The sequence below is a fragment of the Mytilus galloprovincialis genome, chromosome 3 (genome assembly GCF_965363235.1).
Source record: "Mytilus galloprovincialis chromosome 3, xbMytGall1.hap1.1, whole genome shotgun sequence".
NCBI lineage: Eukaryota > Metazoa > Mollusca > Bivalvia > Mytilida > Mytilidae > Mytilus > Mytilus galloprovincialis.
The window spans coordinates 104,892,421-104,913,732 of NC_134840.1; the positions used below are offsets into that span (position 1 = coordinate 104,892,421).

General features: G+C 31.5%; 1 protein-coding gene across 1 annotated transcript in view; it reads left to right on the forward strand.

Moving 5' to 3' along the window:
- LOC143069648 (calpain-9-like) overlaps positions 1–21,312 on the forward strand; it is a 45,692-nt gene that overhangs the window by 2,892 nt on the left and 21,488 nt on the right. Inside the window, exons 2-9 of the mRNA XM_076244390.1 lie at positions 2,556–2,646; positions 4,420–4,681; positions 11,131–11,311; positions 11,632–11,712; positions 15,312–15,412; positions 16,245–16,322; positions 16,799–16,956; positions 20,459–20,619. Of these exons, the coding sequence (XP_076100505.1) occupies positions 2,556–2,646; positions 4,420–4,681; positions 11,131–11,311; positions 11,632–11,712; positions 15,312–15,412; positions 16,245–16,322; positions 16,799–16,956; positions 20,459–20,619 (1,113 nt within the window). The remainder of the gene's footprint in view (positions 1–2,555; positions 2,647–4,419; positions 4,682–11,130; positions 11,312–11,631; positions 11,713–15,311; positions 15,413–16,244; positions 16,323–16,798; positions 16,957–20,458; positions 20,620–21,312) is intronic.

Consider the following 21,312-nt stretch of genomic DNA (forward strand, 5'->3'; position numbering starts at 1 on the left):
TTATGTACAATGTATGTTTCAGAGTTTAGTGTGACATCCTTTTTTGCTGAACTTTTACACATTTTTGTTTAGGGGCCAGCTGAAGCCCGCCTCTGGGGGTGGAATTTTCTGGCTGTGTTTGAAGTGGTGGCCTTGGGCTGTATTTTGCTCTTTCATGTCTCTTTGGTCAGGTTGTTGTCTCTTTGAAACATTTCACATTTCCATTGTCAATTGTATTTATCTACATGTTTAAAACAGTCCAAAAGATTCCTTGGACATTTTGTGACTAAAAGATATCTTTATTTATACTTACATGAATGGTACACATGAATGATGAATGTATATTTTGTACATGCTTATTTTAGTGACCGATTTGGACATTAGTCATGTGTTCATGCTTTAGGTACAAAAAATGTAGCCTATGGCCAACAACTTGAACAAGGCTACACTGTTAAGCTTATGCATTACATGTATGAATTCCATGTTAGAAATGTTCAAAAGCCAAGACATCTACATTTTAGCATGTAAAATATCTTAATTTGTGAATGATGAGATGTACAAATCAATGTACATCAATTTGTACACAGACATCCATGTACATTTTAAAATTATAAAATGAGTGGAATTCTATGTTTTGCTACAAAGTTAAAATGTATGAAAATATATATAAAGAACAATATTACAATGATATTATAATATGCTCCTTGTGAGCCCATTTTATGGAAATAAAGCATCTTCTTCTATATCAGGTCATTTTTGTTGTGTAATTAGATATTTTTTTAATTTTAAAAATAGATAAATGAAATTTTACATACATATTAGTACATGCATAATCTATTTATGTAGATGTGTAAACATGGTAAAGATGAAAAAAGATTTGAGTGTTAAATCTTCTACTTTTCAGATATAAAGCAGGAAAATTCATCACATTCAATGTGTTCTAAACCATGTTAAATATTTCAAGAATTTTAAATATTTTAAGTAGAATCGACTCTGTTGTTTAACAGTATGATTATTGAATTATTAAAGTCCATCAATAGAGTTGCATGTACTTGTCAGAATGATCATAAAAGAAAGTTCATCGCTTTATTTGTAATCATTCATAAAACCAGTCGGTTGTCATTAATAAGGTGAAATATCCCCACTCAACCATAAAGTGGACTATCATTGATCTAACATTGTACAATTGCTACAATAGTTACAAATTTACACGATTTTGTTTAAATCCCTAAGAAAAATAGTATGGCGTATTGATAAATTACTTAAATTCCCAATAGATTCTGGTGTAATTGTTTGGTCATTGTTTATATTGTAATTCAAATTAAACTTGAAGACAAAATGTATACACTTTACATTGTATGTCAATGATATTTGTCTTTACTTGTACATTATAGCCCATGCACCTAGTTACATGTACATTTATGTCTTTTATGTGCAGTAGAATTCCTTTACCCATGACCATGTTATCATATGTTTTTTGATAGACATGATATGAACAAAAGATTATGTACATAATTACATGTAGAATTATTATTCATTCAGAGTTCTATTATAATCAACACATGATCATAGGTCTTAGTTTAGATCCAAGTTTAGTGAAAAAATGTTATTTTTACAATGAACCGTTTTTAAAATTTTCTGAGTTGGAGCTTGAAACAAAATTTTTAAAATGTCTCTACTTTGTGTATATCATGTACATGTACAAGAATGTATATGGTGCATTAAACTAATTTTAGTACAAATGTATTACATGTTCATGTTGTACATTGGTACATAATACTATAAATGCAGAAATTATTATGTGCAATTATTAATGCAATTGTTGGACAAAAGAACAAAAAAGTGAAATTAATTCATGCAATTTCAGAAAAATCTATACACTATGTCATACAAATAAGACATACAAATTTAGGTCTTATTTCTGCAAAACCCATATTTGCATTATTCATAATAATAAAAACATCACTTAAATTTTGATATCAATAAAATACTGCTATTTTGCCAAAAAAAGGTTGTGCAAACTGACAATGCATGATAGGGTTTCTTGTGTTTGAGCTTTGACAATATGATCAAGGCTTCACTTCAACTTTTTTTAAAAATAACAGCAATAAATTAGGCTTTGTACATGTTGTATTGAGATTGGGTTTTGAAAGGATTGTGTATGAATGTTACTTTTAGCAAGTTAAATTTGATGACTAGCAAAGAATTCAGAACCAATGGTCCATATGTTGATTAATACATTCTTAACCTTCCTTTACACCAGAATATATGATAATTCTGGGATTGCTTTTTAATAATAATACACAGAGGTATTAGATTTATGATATATTTTTTTATCAATTCAAGTAAATATTTTGTCAGCTCCACCCTTGAAAATGTATTTGTGGTGATCCTTGATAACCAAATTGTTTTAGTTTAGTCCATAAGGTACCTGGAACCTATTTGGTGGTTGTACCATGCACAAACTGAGTCACACAAAAAACATTTAATGCATTGAGTAATTTTGAAAATATTTAAGTTATTTGAAAATTTATAAAATTTTTATAAATAACCACAATTTGTTTATTGTTTTTCAGGAAATTTCTGCAACGTATCGGCTAAAGCCAAACTTTTTCGTTGATACACTTGATAGTGCCTCAAGGTTCGACGTCAATCAGGGTGAACTAGGTGAATATTCGTCCTTTAATATTATCTATAATCTATGGTATTTACATGTATTGATTTGGTCAAGGTGAACCAATTTAAATATTTCTTTACAACTATAACCAACTTATCAAAAAATTTGTACATGTGTTCCGATTAGAATTTGAATGAATGAACAATATTTCTGAAATTTATTTTCAGCGTAACGTTGATTTGATTGTATGCATTGGCATATGAAGTAATATTTGGTTTTATTAATATTACGATACTACAAACACATTAAAATAGTTTTATTTAATATTACGATACTACAAACACATTAAAGTTTTGTGGTTTTATTACAAAGTGATGTAACATTAAAATTTATGTGTCACAGTTTCATTTCTATCTAATTCACCTGTAATAAACTGCTACACAATAGACTTAAATGCTGTTAAATAAAGAATTCTCACTTTATTGAACGATTGTTATTTGAGATGAGGTGATTAATGTGCAGTTCTTTATTTTCTTTATAATGGTTAATGTACTAAGATTTTGTGACATAACACATGATGATCTTGTTTTGCTGTTTTCTATTATTTAATTTTAATATAAAGAAAAAAAAAATCGTATGCATAAATATTGATATATTTGAAGAATGATAGCAACAGATAAAAACTTTAATAAAACTAATGTAGAATGAAAAAGAAGACATTTCCGGAACAAAAATCAATGAGATGTTTTTCCTATTATTCAACTTTCATACATATACAGGTCATGTTACAATAAGAAATATTCCTCAGTTCTGTGACTTAAACGATAATCAAAGTGAATGCTATACAAAAGTCATGGGATAATTATTTGAATATTAAATAACAAATTAATGTTATTCAGAATTCAGAAACAATATTTCTTGAATTGGTTGTCATTAGAATTATACATGTAGATCTATAGCAAGTTAATGCCTTTCAGAATGTTCAGTTTATTCATTGTTGCAAAGGAATCTGACATACATCATCACAGCAGAAAAAATGTACATTGTAGTAGCATCACAAACCAAAACTTATAATTCTGTAATCATCGTGAGGTCAATTACAAAAATGAAGTTACAGAGCCAACAAAAGATCTGATAGCAAAAATGACACATTTTGATGGGATAAAAGGGTGTATAAATAACAAAAAGAACAGAAAAATGTACAAACAAGTCAGATTTGGGGAAGGAGCAGCCTGTATCACTCTCTCCTCTAAATTAAACATGTTAAATTAGTTTTACATTAGAAAAAAAATACATACTGCAGCTGTGCTATATGAGTAGTAAAATTGCATTGACTATATATTCATTTTTGTTATATACAGTCACTCTATATATTCATTTTTGTTATATACAGTCACTGACTGTGTATCGCCTTATGATGTAGAGTTTTGTTTATGACATCAATAAAACATACAGGACATTTTATGTTGTCTGCTCCAATTAAAAAAAATATGTTTTGAGCCTAAACATTTTATTTGAAACAGTTAACATGGTTAATTGGGCTGCAATATTTAAAGAATTTCTATACATTGTCTCAAAATATAAATTTAATTTTTACTTGGCTCAAAACAGGATAGAAATGCTCGGCAAAGTCTTACTCTCTACCTATTTCTAAGCCTTATTGATTAAAATTGATATTTCAAGACAATGTATGGTAATTCTATATGTAACTTAAGTTTACCTATAATGCTGCTTAGTGATAATACTGCAATTATATTTTTCTGACATTAGAAAATTAAAAAGCGTGAGTGGTCAATTTTCAAGAATAATCATTTTAATTTCAGGAGATTGTTGGGTTCTCTCTGCGATTGCCTGTTTAACAAGTCCAGATCACCGAGAGCTGTTCAGACGTGTTGTCCCCGCTGACCAAGGTTTCCAAGATGGCTGGTATGCTGGTATCTTTAGGTTTAATTTCTGGCATTTTGGCAAATGGGTAGAAGTAGTGGTGGACGATCGATTGCCTACTTACAGAGACCAGCTGGTATTCATACACTCTAATCAATCTAATGAATTCTGGGCGGCATTACTGGAAAAGGCTTATGCTAAGTATGTCACATTGTTACTGGATCTTTTTACCTACATAGTGTGGGTGTTTATAGATTTAACTCTCTGGTTTATGAATGCCTATGATAATTTGTGTTCTGCATGTAGCCTTTATTCATAGAACTGATTTTGGGCTTTTTCATGGAAAACGCTTCTGTGTAATATTTCAGACTAAATTCAGAGAACGGTATTATATTTTGCTACTAAAATTTAAGATTTTAGAAGGACTTTTTAGCTCACCTGACCTGAAATGTCAAGTGAGCTTTTCTCATCACTTGGCATCCGTCGTCCGTAAACTTTTACAAAAATCTTCTCCTCTGAAACTACTGTGCCAAATTTAACCAAACTTGGCCACAATCATCCTTGGGATATCTTGTTAAAAAAAATGTGTCAGATGACCTGGCCATCAAACCAAGATGGCCGCCATGGCTAAAAATAGAACACAGGGGTAAAATGTATATTTTGGCTTATATCTTTAAAACCAAAGCATTTAGAGCAAATTTGACAGATGTTAAATTGTTGATCAGATCAAGATCTATCTGCCCTGAAATTAATAGACAAATCGGACAACCTGTTGTTGGGTTGCTGCCCCTAAATTGGTAATTTTAAGGAAATTTTGCAGTTTTTTGGTTATTATCTTGAATACTATTATAGATAGAAATAAACTGTAAACAGCAATAATGTTCAGCAAAATATGACCTACAAATAAGTCAGCATGACCAAAATTGTCAGTCAACCCCTTAAGGAGTAATTGCCCTTTATAGTCAATTTTAACAACTTTTTCGTCATTTTTTGTGACTTGTACACAAATCTTCTTCTCTGAAACAACTGGGCCAAATTTAAACTAACTTGGCCACAATCATTATTGTGGTATATAGTTTAAAAAAATGTGTCCGATGACCCTACCTACCAAACAAAATGGCCGACATGGCTAAAATTAGAATATAGTGGTAAAATGCAGTTTTTGCTTTATATCTTTGAAACTAAGACATTTAGGGCAAATCTTTCAAGATTTGAATGTCCATCAGAATAAGATCTAATCCCTCACAAATTTTCAGATGAATCCTACAACCCGTTGTTGGGTTGCTGCTTTAAAATTAGTAATTTTAAGGAAATTTTGCCGTTTTTATACGCCCATCTTTTAGACGGAACGTATAATGGTATACCGTTGTCCGTCCGTCGTCCACACTTCGGACAATAACTCAAAAACACTTTCACCAATTTCCATGAAACTTAAGTGAATTGTTTATATCTATTGACGTAAGCTCCCTTTCATTTTTTTTTAATTTCAGATTTTAAGTTTTGGATTTATGGGGCTTTATTCATAAAAAAGGGGGGATTTTCAACACTTCGGACAATAACTCAAAAAGGCTTTCACCAATGTCCATGCAACTTTGGTGAATTGTTTATATCTATTGATGTAAGCTCCCTTTCAATTTTTATAAATTTCAGATTTTAAGTTTTGGATTAATGGGGCTTTATTCATAAAAAAAGGGGGATTTTTAACACTTCGGACAATAACTCAAAAAGGCTTTCACCAATGTCCATGAAACTTTGGTGAATTGTTTATAACCATTGATGTAAGCTCCCATTCAATTTTTATAAATTTCAGATTTTAAGTTTTGGATTTATGGGGCTTTATTCATAAAAAAGGGGGATTTTTAACACTTCGGACAATAACTCAAAAAGGCTTTCGCCAATGTACATGAAACTTTGGTGAATTGTTTAAATCTATTGATGTAACAAATAATACTTAATAAAATCTGATGAAAACATAAAATTTGTAAAATCTTAAGTTCAATTTAAAACATTAAATTTCTTGTAAAAAATAGGTTCCATGAATGTCATACGTTTGTACTATTATTGAATGGTTGCAAGGATGAAAGCACATTAGCAGTCCCTGAGATACTAACTGTTCCCTGAGGCATATATCATTTTATGATAACATTTTTACTATCTAAGCTATGGATAAAAATCAAATACTGTTTTTGCATATAGGATGTTTTACTCCTGTTAAAATTGGTTGCAATTGAAATCACAAATGATACCTTAGCATTGCAGCTTTTTTATAGAGTTCGGTTTCGGTGGAAGGGTTGAGCGCAATAAAAAATGTTTAAATAAAACATAACTAGTCTACAATAGCACATAATAAGTGAACAAGTGACAACATGAAAATCCTAACATGTGACTAAATATTCCTTACATGTTAAAGGGTGTCATTTTATGTAAAAAATAAGGAAATCAAGTCTCCTAAACATTTATCAATATGATCATCTTGTGAATATTCTAAACAATAAAAAGGTAATAATCATTATCCACCATATTAAGCACCATTTGAACAACTTTTGCATACATCTTTGTATAATTTAGTATGGATTCCTTACTGTGTTCAACAGAATCTAACTATGAGCAATATACCCCAAGAAAATTACCTTCTTTCAAACTGCTATAAAATTTGGAAATCAGCCATAGAATTACTAAAACCCATAATCATATATCACTTTCCTTATATTGCATTGAAGACTTCTATGTTATATGCCAATGTTAATGATATTTGTTTTTTATGCTAAATATTGAAAAGCTGAACTAGGTTTAATCATCAGTGTCTTCTTCACTGTAATCACTGTCCTCATCATCAGAAAAATCCTCATTTTCATTCTCAGAAGAGGCCTCCTCATCATCAATGAAATCTTTATCTTCATCATCAATGAAATCCTTACTTTCATCACCTACTTCCTCATTTAGATCATAACTTTCAGTAGAGTCACTTTTACCATCTTCACTTTCCCTCTTATCTTCTTGCTGCTCCTCATTGTCATTGTAGTTTTTTTTGCCATTTTTATACGCCCGTCGTCAATGAAATCCTTACTTTCATCACCTACTTCCTCATTTAGATCATAACTTTCAGTAGAGTCACTTTCACCATCTTCACTTTCCCTGTTATCTTCTTGCTGCTCCTCATTGTCATAGTAGTCTTTTTTGCCATTTTTATACGCCCGTCATCTTTCAAACAACGGGCGTATCATGCGCTAAAGCCCCTTTATTGGTTATTATCTTGAATACTATTATAGATAGAGATAAACTGTAAACAGCAATAATGTTCAGCAAATTAAGATCTACAAATAAGTCAACATGACCAAAATTGTCAGAGAACCCCTTAAGGAGTTATTGTCCTTTATAGTCAATATTGAACAACTTTTCGGCCAAATTTAACCAAACTTGGCCACAATCATTACTAGGGTATCTATTTTAAAAAAAGTGTCTAATGACCCCGCCTACCAACCAAGATGGCCGACATCAGTAAATACAGTAACAGGTGAGCGACACAGGCTCTTGAGAGTCTCTAGTTTTTATACGACCGCAAAAATTTTAATTTTTTGGTCGTATATTGCTATCACGTTGGCGTCGTCGTCCTGCGTCGTCGTCGTCGTCCGAATACTTTTAGTTTTCGCACTCTAACTTTAGTAAAAGTGAATAGAAATCAATGAAATTTTAACACAAGGTTTATGACCACAAAAGGAAGGTTGGGATTGATTTTGGGAGTTTTGGTCCTAACATTTTAGGAATTAGGGGCCAAAAAGGGCCCAAATAAGCATTTTCTTGGTTTTCACACTATAACTTTAGTTTAAATGAATAGAAATCTATGAAATTTTGAACCAAGGTTTATGACCACAAAAGGAAGGTTGGGATTGATTTTGGGTGTTTTGGTTCCAACAGTTTAGGAATTAAGGACCAAAAAAGGGCCCAAATAAGCATTATTCTTGGTTTTCGCACAATAACTTTAGTATAAGTAAATAGAAATCAATGAAATTTTAACACAAGGTTTATGACCACAAAAGGAAGGTTGGGATTGATTTTTATACGACCGCAAAAATTTTAATTTTTTGGTCGTATATTGCTATCACGTTGGCATCGTCGTCCTGCGTCGTCGTCGTCGTCGTCCGAATACTTTTAGTTTTCGCACTCTAACTTTAGTAAAAGTGAATAGAAATCAATGAAATTTTAACACAAGGTTTATGACCACAAAAGGAATGTTGGGATTGATTTTGGGAGTTTTGGTCCCAACATTTTAGGAATTGGGGGCCAAAAAGGGCCCAAATAAGCATTTTCTTGGTTTTCGCACTATAACTTTAGTTTAAGTAAATAGAAATCTATGAAATTTTAACACAAGGTTTATGACCACAAAAGGAAGGTTGGGATTGATTTTGGGTGTTTTGGTTCCAACAGTTTAGGAATTGAGGGCCAAAAAAGGGCCCAAATAAGCATTATTCTTGGTTTTCGCACAATAACTTTAGTATAAGTAAATAGAAATCAATGAAATTTTAACACAAAGTTTATGACCACAAAAGGAAGGTTGGGATTGATTTTTGGAGTTGAGGTCACAACAGTTTATGAATTAGGGGCCAAAAAGGGGCCCAAAGAAGCATTATTTTTGGTTTTTGCACCATAACTTTAGTATAAGTAAATAGAAATCTATGAAATTTAAACACAAGGTTTATGACCATAAAAGGAAGGTTGGGTTTGATTTTGGCAGTTTTGGTCCTAACAGTTTAGGAATAAGGGGCCCAAAGGGTCCAAAATTGAACTTTGGGTGATTTCATCAAAAATTGAATAATTGGGGTTCTTTGATATGCCGAATCTAACTATGTATGTAGATTCTTAATTTTTGGTCCCGTTTTCAAATTGGTCTACATTAAGGTCCAAAGGGTCCAAAATTAAACTTAGTTTGATTTTAACAAAAATTGAATCCTTGGGGTTCTTTGATATGCTGAATTTAAAAATGTACTTAGATTTTTAATTATTGGCCTAGTTTTCAAGTTGGTCAAAATGGGGGTCCAAAATTAAATTTTGTTTGATTTCATCAAAAATTGAATAAATGGGTTCTTTGATATGCCAAATCTAACTGTGTATGTAGATTCTTAATTTTTGGTCCAGTTTTCAAATTGGTCTACATTAAGGTCCAAAGGGTCCAAAATTAAACTAAGTTTGATTTTAACAAAAATTAAATTCTTGGGCTTATTTGATATGCTTTATCTAAATATGTACTTTGATTTTTAATTATGGGCCCAGTTTTCAAGTTGGTCCAAATCAGGATTCCATATCAAGTATTGTGCAATAGCAAGAAATTTTCAATTGCACAGTATTGCACAATAGCAAGAAATATCTAATTGCACAATATTGTGCAATAGCAATTAATTTTCAATTGGAGTTATCTTTCTTTGTATAGAATAGTAGTTGATAATATATGTTGGAAATTTGCCAGACATGACTATGATGTCATTTTCTATTTTTATTTGCCAATAACTTTATGTAAATAACTTCATTGGAAATTTGCCAATATAAAATGTTGCTGATGAAGCTTTTTTTCCTTATCTTATCTAAAATGTTTTTAGATAATGTATGTTGGACATTTGCCAGACATGACTATGATGTCATTTTCTATTTTTATTTGCCAATAACTTTATGTAAATAACTTCATTGGAAATTTGCCAATATAAAATGTTGCTGATGAAGTTTTTTTTATTGTTTTATACAATAAACAATGTATATTCACTTTTACTACCAACCAATCTTTACCATTCAGTGATAACAAGCACTTTATTTTACATTTTAATATTTTATGATGTATTTAAAAGAGTAGTTATTGTTGCAAACTCCATCAGAAATTTGAATTGATATCAGTTTTGGAAAAAGGGAAACGGGGATGTGAAAAAAAAGGGGGGGGGTAAATTTTTCTCATTTCAGATTTCATAAATAAAAAGAAAATTTCTTCAAACATTTTTTTGAGAGGATTAATATTCAACAGCATAGTGAATTGCTCAAAGGCAAAAAAAACTTTTAAGTTCATTAGACCACATTCATTCTGTGTCAGAAACCTATGCTGTGTCAACTATTTAATTTTAGATTTAAAAAGTTTGAAGAAGAAATCTTTAATTGATTTGTAAAATCTTGACATTTGTTTTGTGTAAAAAAAAACCATGTAATGTCAAAAATTTGATCACAATCCAAATTCAGAGCTGTATCACGCTTGAATGTTTTATCCATACGTGCCCCAACTGTTCAGGGTTCGACCTTTGCGGTCGTATAAAGCTGCACCCTGCGGAGCACCTGGTTAATATTATGAGCAATATCAAACAGAAACTAGGTCATGTAGATGTCATCAGTTATAGGTCACCATATCATATGGCCTTTGTCCATGAGCAAAAGTGGAGATCCTTACCATTTTCATTAATTTCCCTTAAAAAAATGTGCTAAAAAAATATGTTTCTTAATATGGATTTAACTCAAATCTCACCATGCTTACAGTCATTTTTCACCTGTGTAGAAATTCATATTGAAGATGTCATAAAATGGGTTTTACACATGTACCATCACAATTGGTGAAAAGAATTTTAGTATTCAACATTAGAATCATATTATATTGTTCACAAACATGATCTGTTTACTTTCAGACTGTATGGGTCATATGAAGCTTTGAAGTCTGGGAATGTTGGAGATGCCTTGTCAGACTTTACAGGGGGCGTCTCAGAATACTACACACTACGGGGACAGAAAGCCAACTATCCTAAGGCATTAGTCAACATATTGTTTAAAGCATTAGACAGACAATCATTAATAGGATGTGGTATCAATGTAAGGATGTCTTAAAAAATATCAAATATAATATTAAACTGAAGCTGATGATATATATAATGAGTAGTAATAGAAACACAGCACATCACAAAATAGTTATGAATTAAAAATTTCCATTGAGATAAAAGCAAAACTCTCTCATTAATTTCATGCTTACAAAATATTATTGAAAGATACTTTGCTCACTGTTTAGTATCTTTTTGTTTTCATTACAACTAGTTGGTCTGTCATAAACAATGTCTCTTTTACTGGTAGTGGTAGGGGTATGTTCACAATGTTTTCTCTTTAACCATATTGTGTATGATGTTTTTGTTTTTCAGCTCCCACCAGACTGCAGGTCCCAGACAATGCCTGATGGATTAGTGACAGGTCATGCTTACAGTGTAACAGATTTAAGAGAGGTAATTTAGAAAAGTTCATGTTGACATCTTGGATATAGTATTGTAATGTACAAATTTACAAGACAAAGCCACAGCTAGACATAGTTTTCTTAATGTCTGCTCTTACTCTTAAACCCATTTTTAGAACCTATCTAATTGTTGGTTTTCTTACCAAAAAGATAGAATTATAAAACAACAGTTGACAAGTATATCAATTTTTATGCCCCACCTACGATAGTAGAGGGGCATTATGTTTTCTGGTCTGTGCGTCCGTTCGCCCGTCCGTCTGTTCGTTCGTTCGTCTGTTCGTTCGTCCGTCTGTCCCGCTTCAGGCTAAAGTTTTTGGTCAAGGTAGTTTTTATGAAGTTGAAGTCCAATCAACTTGAAACTTAGTACACATGTTCCTTATGATATGATCTTTCTAATTTAAATGCCAAATTAGAGTTTTGACCCCAATTTTACGGTTCACTGATAGAAAATGATAGTGCAAATTTCAGGTTAAAGTTTTTGGCTTCAGGTTAAAGTTTTTGGTCAAGGTAGTTTTTGATGAAGTTGAAGTCCAATCAACTTGAAACTTAGTATACATGTGCCCTATGATATGATCTTTCTAATTTAAATGCCAAATTAGAGTTTTGACCCCAATTTTACGGTTCACTGAACATAGAAAATGATAGTGCAAATTTCAGGTTAAAGTTTTTGGCTTCAGGTTAAAGTTTTTGGTCAAGGTAGTTTTTGATGAAGTTGAAGTCCAATCAACTTGAAACTTAGTATACATGTGCCCTATGATATGATCTTTCTAATTTAAATGCCAAATTAGAGTTTTGACCCCAATTTTACGGTTCACTGAACATAGAAAATGATAGTGCAAATTTCAGGTTAAAGTTTTTGGCTTCAGGTTAAAGTTTTTGATGAAGTTGAAGTCCAATCAACTTGAAACTTAGTATACATGTGCCCTATGATATGATCTTTCTAATTTAAATGCCAAATTAGAGTTTTGACCCCAATTTTACGGTTCACTGAACATAGAAAATGATAGTGCAAATTTCAGGTTAAAGTTTTTGGCTTCAGGTTAAAGTTTTTGGTCAAGGTAGTTTTTGATGAAGTTGAAGTCCAATCAACTTGAAACTTAGTATACATGTGCCCTATGATATGATCTTTCTAATTTAAATGCCAAATTAGAGTTTTGACCCCAATTTTACGGTTCACTGAACATAGAAAATGATAGTGCAGATTTCAGGTTAAAGTTTTTGGCTTCAGGTTAAAGTTTTTGGTCAAGGTAGTTTTTGATGAAGTTGAAGTCCAATCAACTTGAAACTTAGTATACATGTGCCCTATGATATGATCTTTCTAATTTAAATGCCAAATTAGAGTTTTGACCCCAATTTTACGGTTCACTGAACATAGAAAATGATAGTGCAAATTTCAGGTTAAAGTTTTTGGTCAAGGTAGTTTTTGATAAAGTAGAAGTCCAATCAACTTGAAACTTAGTATACATGTTCCCTTTGATAAGATCATTCTAATTTTAATGCCAAATTAGAGAATTTATTCCAATTTCACAGTCCTTTAAACATAGAAAATGATAGTGTGAGTGGGGCATCCGTGTACTGTGGACACATTCTTGTTTTTCTTTGAAATTATAGCATAACTAAAAAAAAAAAAATTGTTATGGGAATACTTATATTATTGTCATTTTCTTTATTTTCTTTGGTTACATCTTCTGACATCAGACTCGGACTTCTCTTGAACTAAATTTTAATGTGCATATTGTTATGCGTTTACTTTTCTACATTGGCTAGAGGTATAGGGGGAGGGTTGAGATCTCACAAACATGTTTAACCCCGCCGCATTTTTGCGCCTGTCCCAAGTCAGGAGCCTCTGGCCTTTGTTAGTCTTGTATTATTTTAATTTTAGTTTCTTGTGTACAATTTGGAAATTAGTATGGCGTTCATTATCACTAAACTAGTATATATTTGTTTAGGGGCCAGTTGAAGGACGCCTCCGGGTGCGGGAATTTCTTCCTTCATTGAAGACCTGTTGGTGACCTTCTGCTGTTGCTTTTTTCTATGGTCGGGTTGTTGTCTCTTTGGCACATTCCCCATTTCCATTCTCAATTTTATTATAGTATATTAAGTTTGACACAAGATTCATTATTAAAGAGACACTGCTACACAGCAAATCATTGCCTGAAAAAATATCTGTTCAGATACAAAATTCTCTATATAAAGGCCATTTAAATGCAAATACAGGATTGACTCTTCTCTTAAAAATTGTGACAAATCTGGACTGATAATTGTTATTATTTAACCTATTATTTATTGTATATTACATATATCTATTTGAATATTGCTGGGTGGTCAACTTTTCAGGAGTGCACAAACACTGATAAATGCATTGACTTTCATACTCATGATTTAAATTATTTGTACTTTGCAATCGATAAGGGCCAGTTTTATATGTATATCTTGGTAATGTTTACCTATGAAATACTTTGATTATCCCATCATATAGTGAGTTATTTTGACAAATATCGTTGTGAGATTCAACTTGTTTACATCTGCCATGACACCGTTCTGTACTTTTACTTTGCGATCTCATATTATTATTTGTTTAAGTTAACACTTTATCAATGCAGATAAATTGCGTATTTATTATGTTTGTGCCTCCCTTTTCATTAACATCGTCTTTATTTATGATAGAACAGGGTTTTCATTGATCTCATTTAAGAATTATATCTAATGTTTAAGGTTATGTAAATTACACCCAAGTTCATACGCCGTATCGAGAAATGTCCTTTTAGTTTCATACGCTTTTAAACATAATTCGGACAAGAAGGACAAAGTGAGGACAACTTAATATTGTTTCTTTATTTAAGAATAACGAAATCTGATTGTCTTCTTGAACGTTTCAAGCCAAAAGACGTAGGAAACGTTGCTTTTGATTGGACGATTAGATGTTTACTCTAATGTCATAGTAAGTGCCAAAAGACATAAATAGGAGCCTGTAGAACAACATGTCAATTCTGAATCAATCTCTTGAACCGTCAACTACCTTTTATATTGACCACCCGATTTATTGCTTTATCTGTTGAATGATGAATGTGTATTTGATGTTTATTATATTGAAAGAAGAAGTCAAAATACTGTTGAAATAAATATCATTGTTATGTTTATTACAAATCTGTTTCTCCACAATGCCGTTGATTCCACTCCTCCTGAATGATGAGTTAAACAGTTTTATAGTAACCCTAGGTTTGTTACAATATGACAAATAGGAAAAGGATGAAAGATACAGGCTAAGATGAACCTGCATGTCAGGTTTAAAACCGCTTTATATGTAACCGTAGCAATTTGACTGTGATGCAGATTGTCATATACTATAAATTCAGAAGTTTTTGTAAAGTTTCAAATAATGCAACTGTCAGAGATTCACAATAACAAAAACTTGCATTCTAATATCTGATGCGTTGATCTGGATTCAAATTTTCCTTAATGGCATTTGATTTCACATCTTTGTCCATTCTTTAAAAATCACAATAATAAATGAATGCAATATTTCTAAAATTACAGTGCCTTTACAATTAATACAAATTATTTTTATTACAATATTTATATCTTTTGCAGATATTGTTGATGTCTGATAGTGGAGAAATCCCTATAACATTAATCAGAGTTAGGAACCCTTGGGGATATAAAATAGAATGGAGAGGCAGATGGGGTGAAAAGTTAGTGTTTTTTTACTAAAACAAAATTCATTAAATGGCCTGTATTGATAGGTAAAAATACATGTGATGGTGTAGCCAGTATGCATTTTTGCCTTTCTGGAGCATCCAGATTGTCATTGAAACTCATAAGTCTAAAACAAACTGACAAGGCCATTGACCAATAGACAAACAACAGTACACAAAACACAACATAAAAATACTTAAAACTGAGCAATGCGAACAATTCCAAAAACTGGCAGTGAAATCATACTAGATTGTCCTCCATAATTTTGTATATATGTGCATTGAAATGCCTCTACAGAGCACAGATTTTTTATCAGTGTCAGTAACAATAAAACTCTGAAAAATGTGTCATTTGTGCATTAACTAAAATTCATTTTTAAATGAATCTTGCATTCCTCTAATAGTATTATTTTATGTCATATTTTTGTTTAATAATTAATTTGCTATAATAAAAGCAAACACTTATTTGCTTAATTATAGTATCCATTTTTTTTACATGTCTTTGCACTCCTTGTACTGTGGACTCCATTATTTTGGTTGGTACCAATTTCTGTGAATTGAGGTGAACTTGCATTTTTATGGATATTTGATTTTGTGGATTTTCAAATTTCTGCATTTAATCATACAGCAAAGCAATTCATTCAATATTTAAATCCATGGTTCCCTGTACCAAAGAAATCCATAAAATTGTTATTCAACGAATAATAATGAATCCACTGAAATTAAAATTCCTTTAAAGTTTTGATGAAATGTCTTGTCCTGCATATTCTGAAAAGAACAGCATAAACCAGATTTATTGTCATTGTAATACTTTTATATTATATCACAGATCAAGAGAGTGGAACAGTATTCCTGAAATAGAACGAGAAAAAATGGGACTTATATTCAGGGATGAAGGAGAATTCTGGTAATCTTACTTGTAGCAGAAATGTTATTTTTAATTTAGAATAGGGGAGATAATTTGTATTTATGTACAATCAAGCATTTGTCCAAGGTATCCTCTTCAGGGACTCTATCGAAATGATTCACACAGGCATTGGTTCACAAAACGGGGCATTTGGTAGAATAACTAAACATTAAATAAATTATTATATCACAAAATAAAAGACACTAAAAAGCTAATTATCAGAAAGTTAAGTCTACATTCTGTTAATTAAATCTGTATGATAAGAATGTTAAAAATCGTTAGTTTTCCTGTTTTTACCCTGATATTGAAGTACAAAGTTTGTGTTGAATACACGTGCACCAAATCGAGTATTTGATTTGTTGATTTCTGAGTCTGAGTACAATAATCATATTCCAAAGTTTTATGACCATAAACCCTATATTTATGGACATATTATATGATTAACAATCTATTATAAGGTAAATTCTATTGAATAGGATGGAGTTTGGAGATTTTCTTCAGAAGTATGACACATTAGAAATCTGTAATCTGACTCCTGATGCTCCTGTAGAAATGCCAAAACAGTGGCATACAGCAGAATTCCACCATAGATGGGTCAGAGGATTTAGTGCTGGAGGAAGGCCTTCAAATCAAGGTAAGACAAATGACTACTTCTGCCACAAATAAATTTAATTATTACATTGGTTGCAATGAATTACATTGATTTCCTAATGAAATAAAAGCCAATAATTTCACATGTTGTATGACGTCAGAGGAGTGAAATTAACCACGTTTATTTCACTCCTCTGACGTCATGCAACAAAAGGCGTTGTCAAGACGTTGATAACGTCAAATCAAAACAAATTGTGAAAGAGTAGAAAAAGATATAGTTCCTTTACATTTTCTTCTTTAAGTTCATAAAAAAAGCCATTTGCCAATGTAATAAAAAGAATAACTAATCAAAGAATACAAATATCGAAAAATATTCAACTCGTGACCGAACAACACTGATAATTAAGGATGTTTGCTCCTCTACTTTTTATACGACCGCAAAATTTGAAAAATTTTTCGTCGTATATTGCTATCACGTTGGCGTCGTTGTCGTCGTCGTCGTCGTCGTCCGAATACTTTTAGTTTTCGCACTCTAACTTGAGTAAAAGTGAATAGAAATCTATGAAATTTTAACACAAGGTTTATGACCACAAAAGGAAGGTTGGGATTGATTTTGGGAGTTTTGGTCCCAACATTTTAGTAATTAGGGGCCAAAAAGGGCCCAAATAAGCATTTTCTTGGTTTTCGCACTATAACTTTAGTTTAAGTTAATAGAAATCTATGAAATTTTGACACAAGGTTTATGACCACAAAAGAAAGGTTGGTATTGATTTTGGGAGTTTTGGTTCCAACAGTTTAGGAATTAGGGGCCAAAAAAGGGCCCAAATAAGCATTATTCTTGGTTTTCGCACAATAACTTTAGTTTAAGTAAATAGAAATCAATGAAATTTAAACACAATGTTTATGACCACAAAAGGAAGGTTGGTATTGATTTTGGGAGTTAAGGTCCCAACAGTTTAGGAATGAGGGGCCAAAAAGGGACCCAAATAAGCATTTTTCTTGGTTTTCGCACCATAACTTTAGTATAAGTAAATAGAAATCTATGAAATTTAAACACAAGGTTTATGACCATAAAAGGAAGGTTGGTATTGATTTTGGGAGTTTTGGTCCCAACAGTTTAGGAATAAAGGGCCCAAAGGGTCCAAAATTAAACTTTGTTTGATTTCATCAAAAATTGAATAATTGGGGTTCTTTGATATGCCGAATCTAACTGTGTATGTAGATTCTTAATTTTTGGTCCCATTTTCAATTTGGTCTACATTAAGGTCCAAAGGGTCCAAAATTAAACTTAGTTTGATTTTAACAAAAATTGAATCCTTGGGGTTCTTTGATATGCTGAATCTAAAAATGTACTTAGATTTTTTATTATTGGCCCAGTTTTCAAGTTGGTCCAAATCGGGGTCCAAAATTAAACTTTGTTTGATTTCATCAAAAATTGAATAAGTGGGGTTCTTTGATATGCCAAATCTAACTGTGTATGTAGATTCTTAATTTTTGGTCCCGTTTTAAAATTGGTCTACATTAAAGTCCAAAGGGTCCAAAATTAAACTAAGTATGATTTTAACAAAAATTGAATTCTTGGGCCTCTTTGATATGCTGAATCTAAACATGTACTAAGATTTTTGATTATGGGCCCAGTTTTCAAGTTGGTCCAAATCAGGATCCAAAATTATTATATTAAGTATTGTGCAATAGCAAGAAATTTTCAATTGCACAGTATTCAGCAATAGCAAGAAATCTTCAATTGCACAGTATTGTGCAATAGCAAGAAATCTTCAATTGCACAGTATTGTGCAATAGCAAATATTTTCAATTGCACAGTATTGCACAATAGCAAGAAATATCTAATTGCACAATATTGTGCAATAGCAAGAAATTCCAATTGGATTTCAATTGGAGTTATCTTTCTTTGTCCAGAATAGTAGTTGAATCAACTTAAATCATTGTTTTATACAATATACAATGTATATTCACTTTTACTACCAACTGATAGATTAAAACAATCTTTACCATTCAGTGATAGCAAGCACTTTTTTTTACATTTTAATATTTTATGATGTATTTAAATGAGTAGTTATTGTTGCAAACTTCATTAGAAATTTGAATTGAGATCAGTTTTGAAATAAGGGAAAGGGGGATGTGAAAAAAAAATTGGGGGGTCAATTTTTTTCATTTCAGATTTCATAAATAAAAAGAAAATTTCTTCAAACATTTTTTTGAGAGGATTAATATTCAACAGCAAAGTGAATTGCTCAAAGGCAAAAAAAAATTTTAAGTTCATTAGACCACATTCATTCTGTGTCAGAAACCTATGCTGTGTCAACTATTTAATCACAGTCCAAATTTAGAGCTGAATCCAGCTTGAATGTTGTGTCCATACTTGCCCCAACCGTTCAGAGTTCAACCTCTGCGGTCGTATAAAGCTTTGCCCTGCGGAGCATCTGGTTATAATTTCATTACATAAAGTTCAAACAGCCATATTTCAAAATCTTATAAAATCCTAGTTATTTTTTCGTAGTTTTTGAACAAAAAGGTGCCAATGTTAAATGTATGAAAAATCTAGAGTGAATTATTTCCCGCCAAATTTTCTATGACATATAGCTCGAAAACAAGCACATGGACCCTCCATTTTTTTCTGCTTTTATTATTTCTTTATTTATATACTATCAATTCATAACAGCCTTTTTAAAAGCTTGTTATTTTTAAACAGAGTAGCAAACATCCTTAACTCATGCACTTCGCGCATTCGTGAATTAATGTGTTGTTCAGTCACTCGTTGAATATTTTTCTCTATTTGAATTCTTCGATAAGTTATTCGACCATATTTGTTTTTTTGCAATAGCAAAATGTAACCGCTGGCGAAAAACCCAGACTTTACTATACTGGAGTCTATTAGTTGCTCTGTCAGACATTCAAATAGTTGTTGCAGATATCAATATGACTCAAGTTATTTGAGCGTGTTTAGATACATGGTGTTTATGAGCCAGCAATCCAACAACATATGATTGACATCTAGAGATGTTTTTACAGTCCTAAACTTTTGAAAAAGCATCTATAGCAGCAATCAATCTAAATAAATTATGTTAAAAAATTGTCTGTTTGAATTCAAGGGAGATGATCAACAAAAATTGTGACATTAACTCTAAAACTATTTAATGTTACAGAAAGAAAATAAAGAGACAAACATTGGATAATGAATTTATCTTCAGTAAAGCTTGAGTCCAAAATTATTGAAAATTCCAAACCTTGAAGTGGTGATAAAACCTTATATGACCAACCGTAACTCAATCATGGACCAGGAATCAGAACTATGCAGGGAAATGCATTACTTTAATTAAGACAAATTTCACAAAATCAATACAGTAAATTTAGAAATCCTATTTTTTTTATCAGATATAAAATTCACAATTTGGAAACGACAGTATACTAAAAAAACTGGCAGTTAGGGTTTTTGTAAAATAAATATACATTTTCTCAGTTTGCAATTGATGTGGTTTAACATTTTTGAAATAGCATCCCCATTTATATTTTTTGGTTTATTGTAGACACCCATTGGTCTAATCCTCAGTTTTCTGTTACCCTGTCTGACAGGGATGAAGATGGAGATAATGTTTGTAGTCTGGTTATACAACTTATGCAGAAAGATGGCCGGAAACTTAAACAGTTTGGAAAGAAAAATCAGCATATAGGTTTCTTTGTTTATCAAGTAAGAACTTAATTAGTTTCAGCAGAAAAGGAGTACGTCTGGTAAATGCTGATTATGGCCTCAAATTTCAAGTTCATCTGATGAAAGATTTTGAACACTTTTTAAACACTTAAATGTTTATTTCAGTTGATTCAATTAGTTTATGTGAAAGATTTTTACTGATTTAGTCATTAAAAAGGCTCTGATTCAAGCTTAAATATGAAAAATCCATCAAATATGCCAAAAAATGTCACATTTCAGATGGTTTGTCAAAAATGAAAGTGGCAGCATCCGTGTTCATCCTCAACCTTTATATATGTTATGTATTATCATCAAATACAACTTACATTTCAATATTAAGAATGAACACACAGTGTTCTCCCAAGAAATTTTTGAAGGCACAAATTTCAAGGGCGCATAACTCTTTTTTTTTGGGTGAACTATTGTGACACACGGTGCTTGTTGTTATCTATTGCTGAAACTTTAGCCCGCTTTGGATTAAGAGAAGCAATAGCCTCTGCTATATATACAACTGACGATGTAGACGGAGGTGTATTCTCCTTTTCATTAGAAGTCATTGGTCTGAAAAAACTTCTAATTCCATCATCTGCCTTTCTCTTAACCCCTTTCTTATTAGTAGATATCGTGTTCATTTAAAATCAAAATTGAATATGGTTAAGATATTTTGGTATATAACTTTTTAAAAGAAAATAT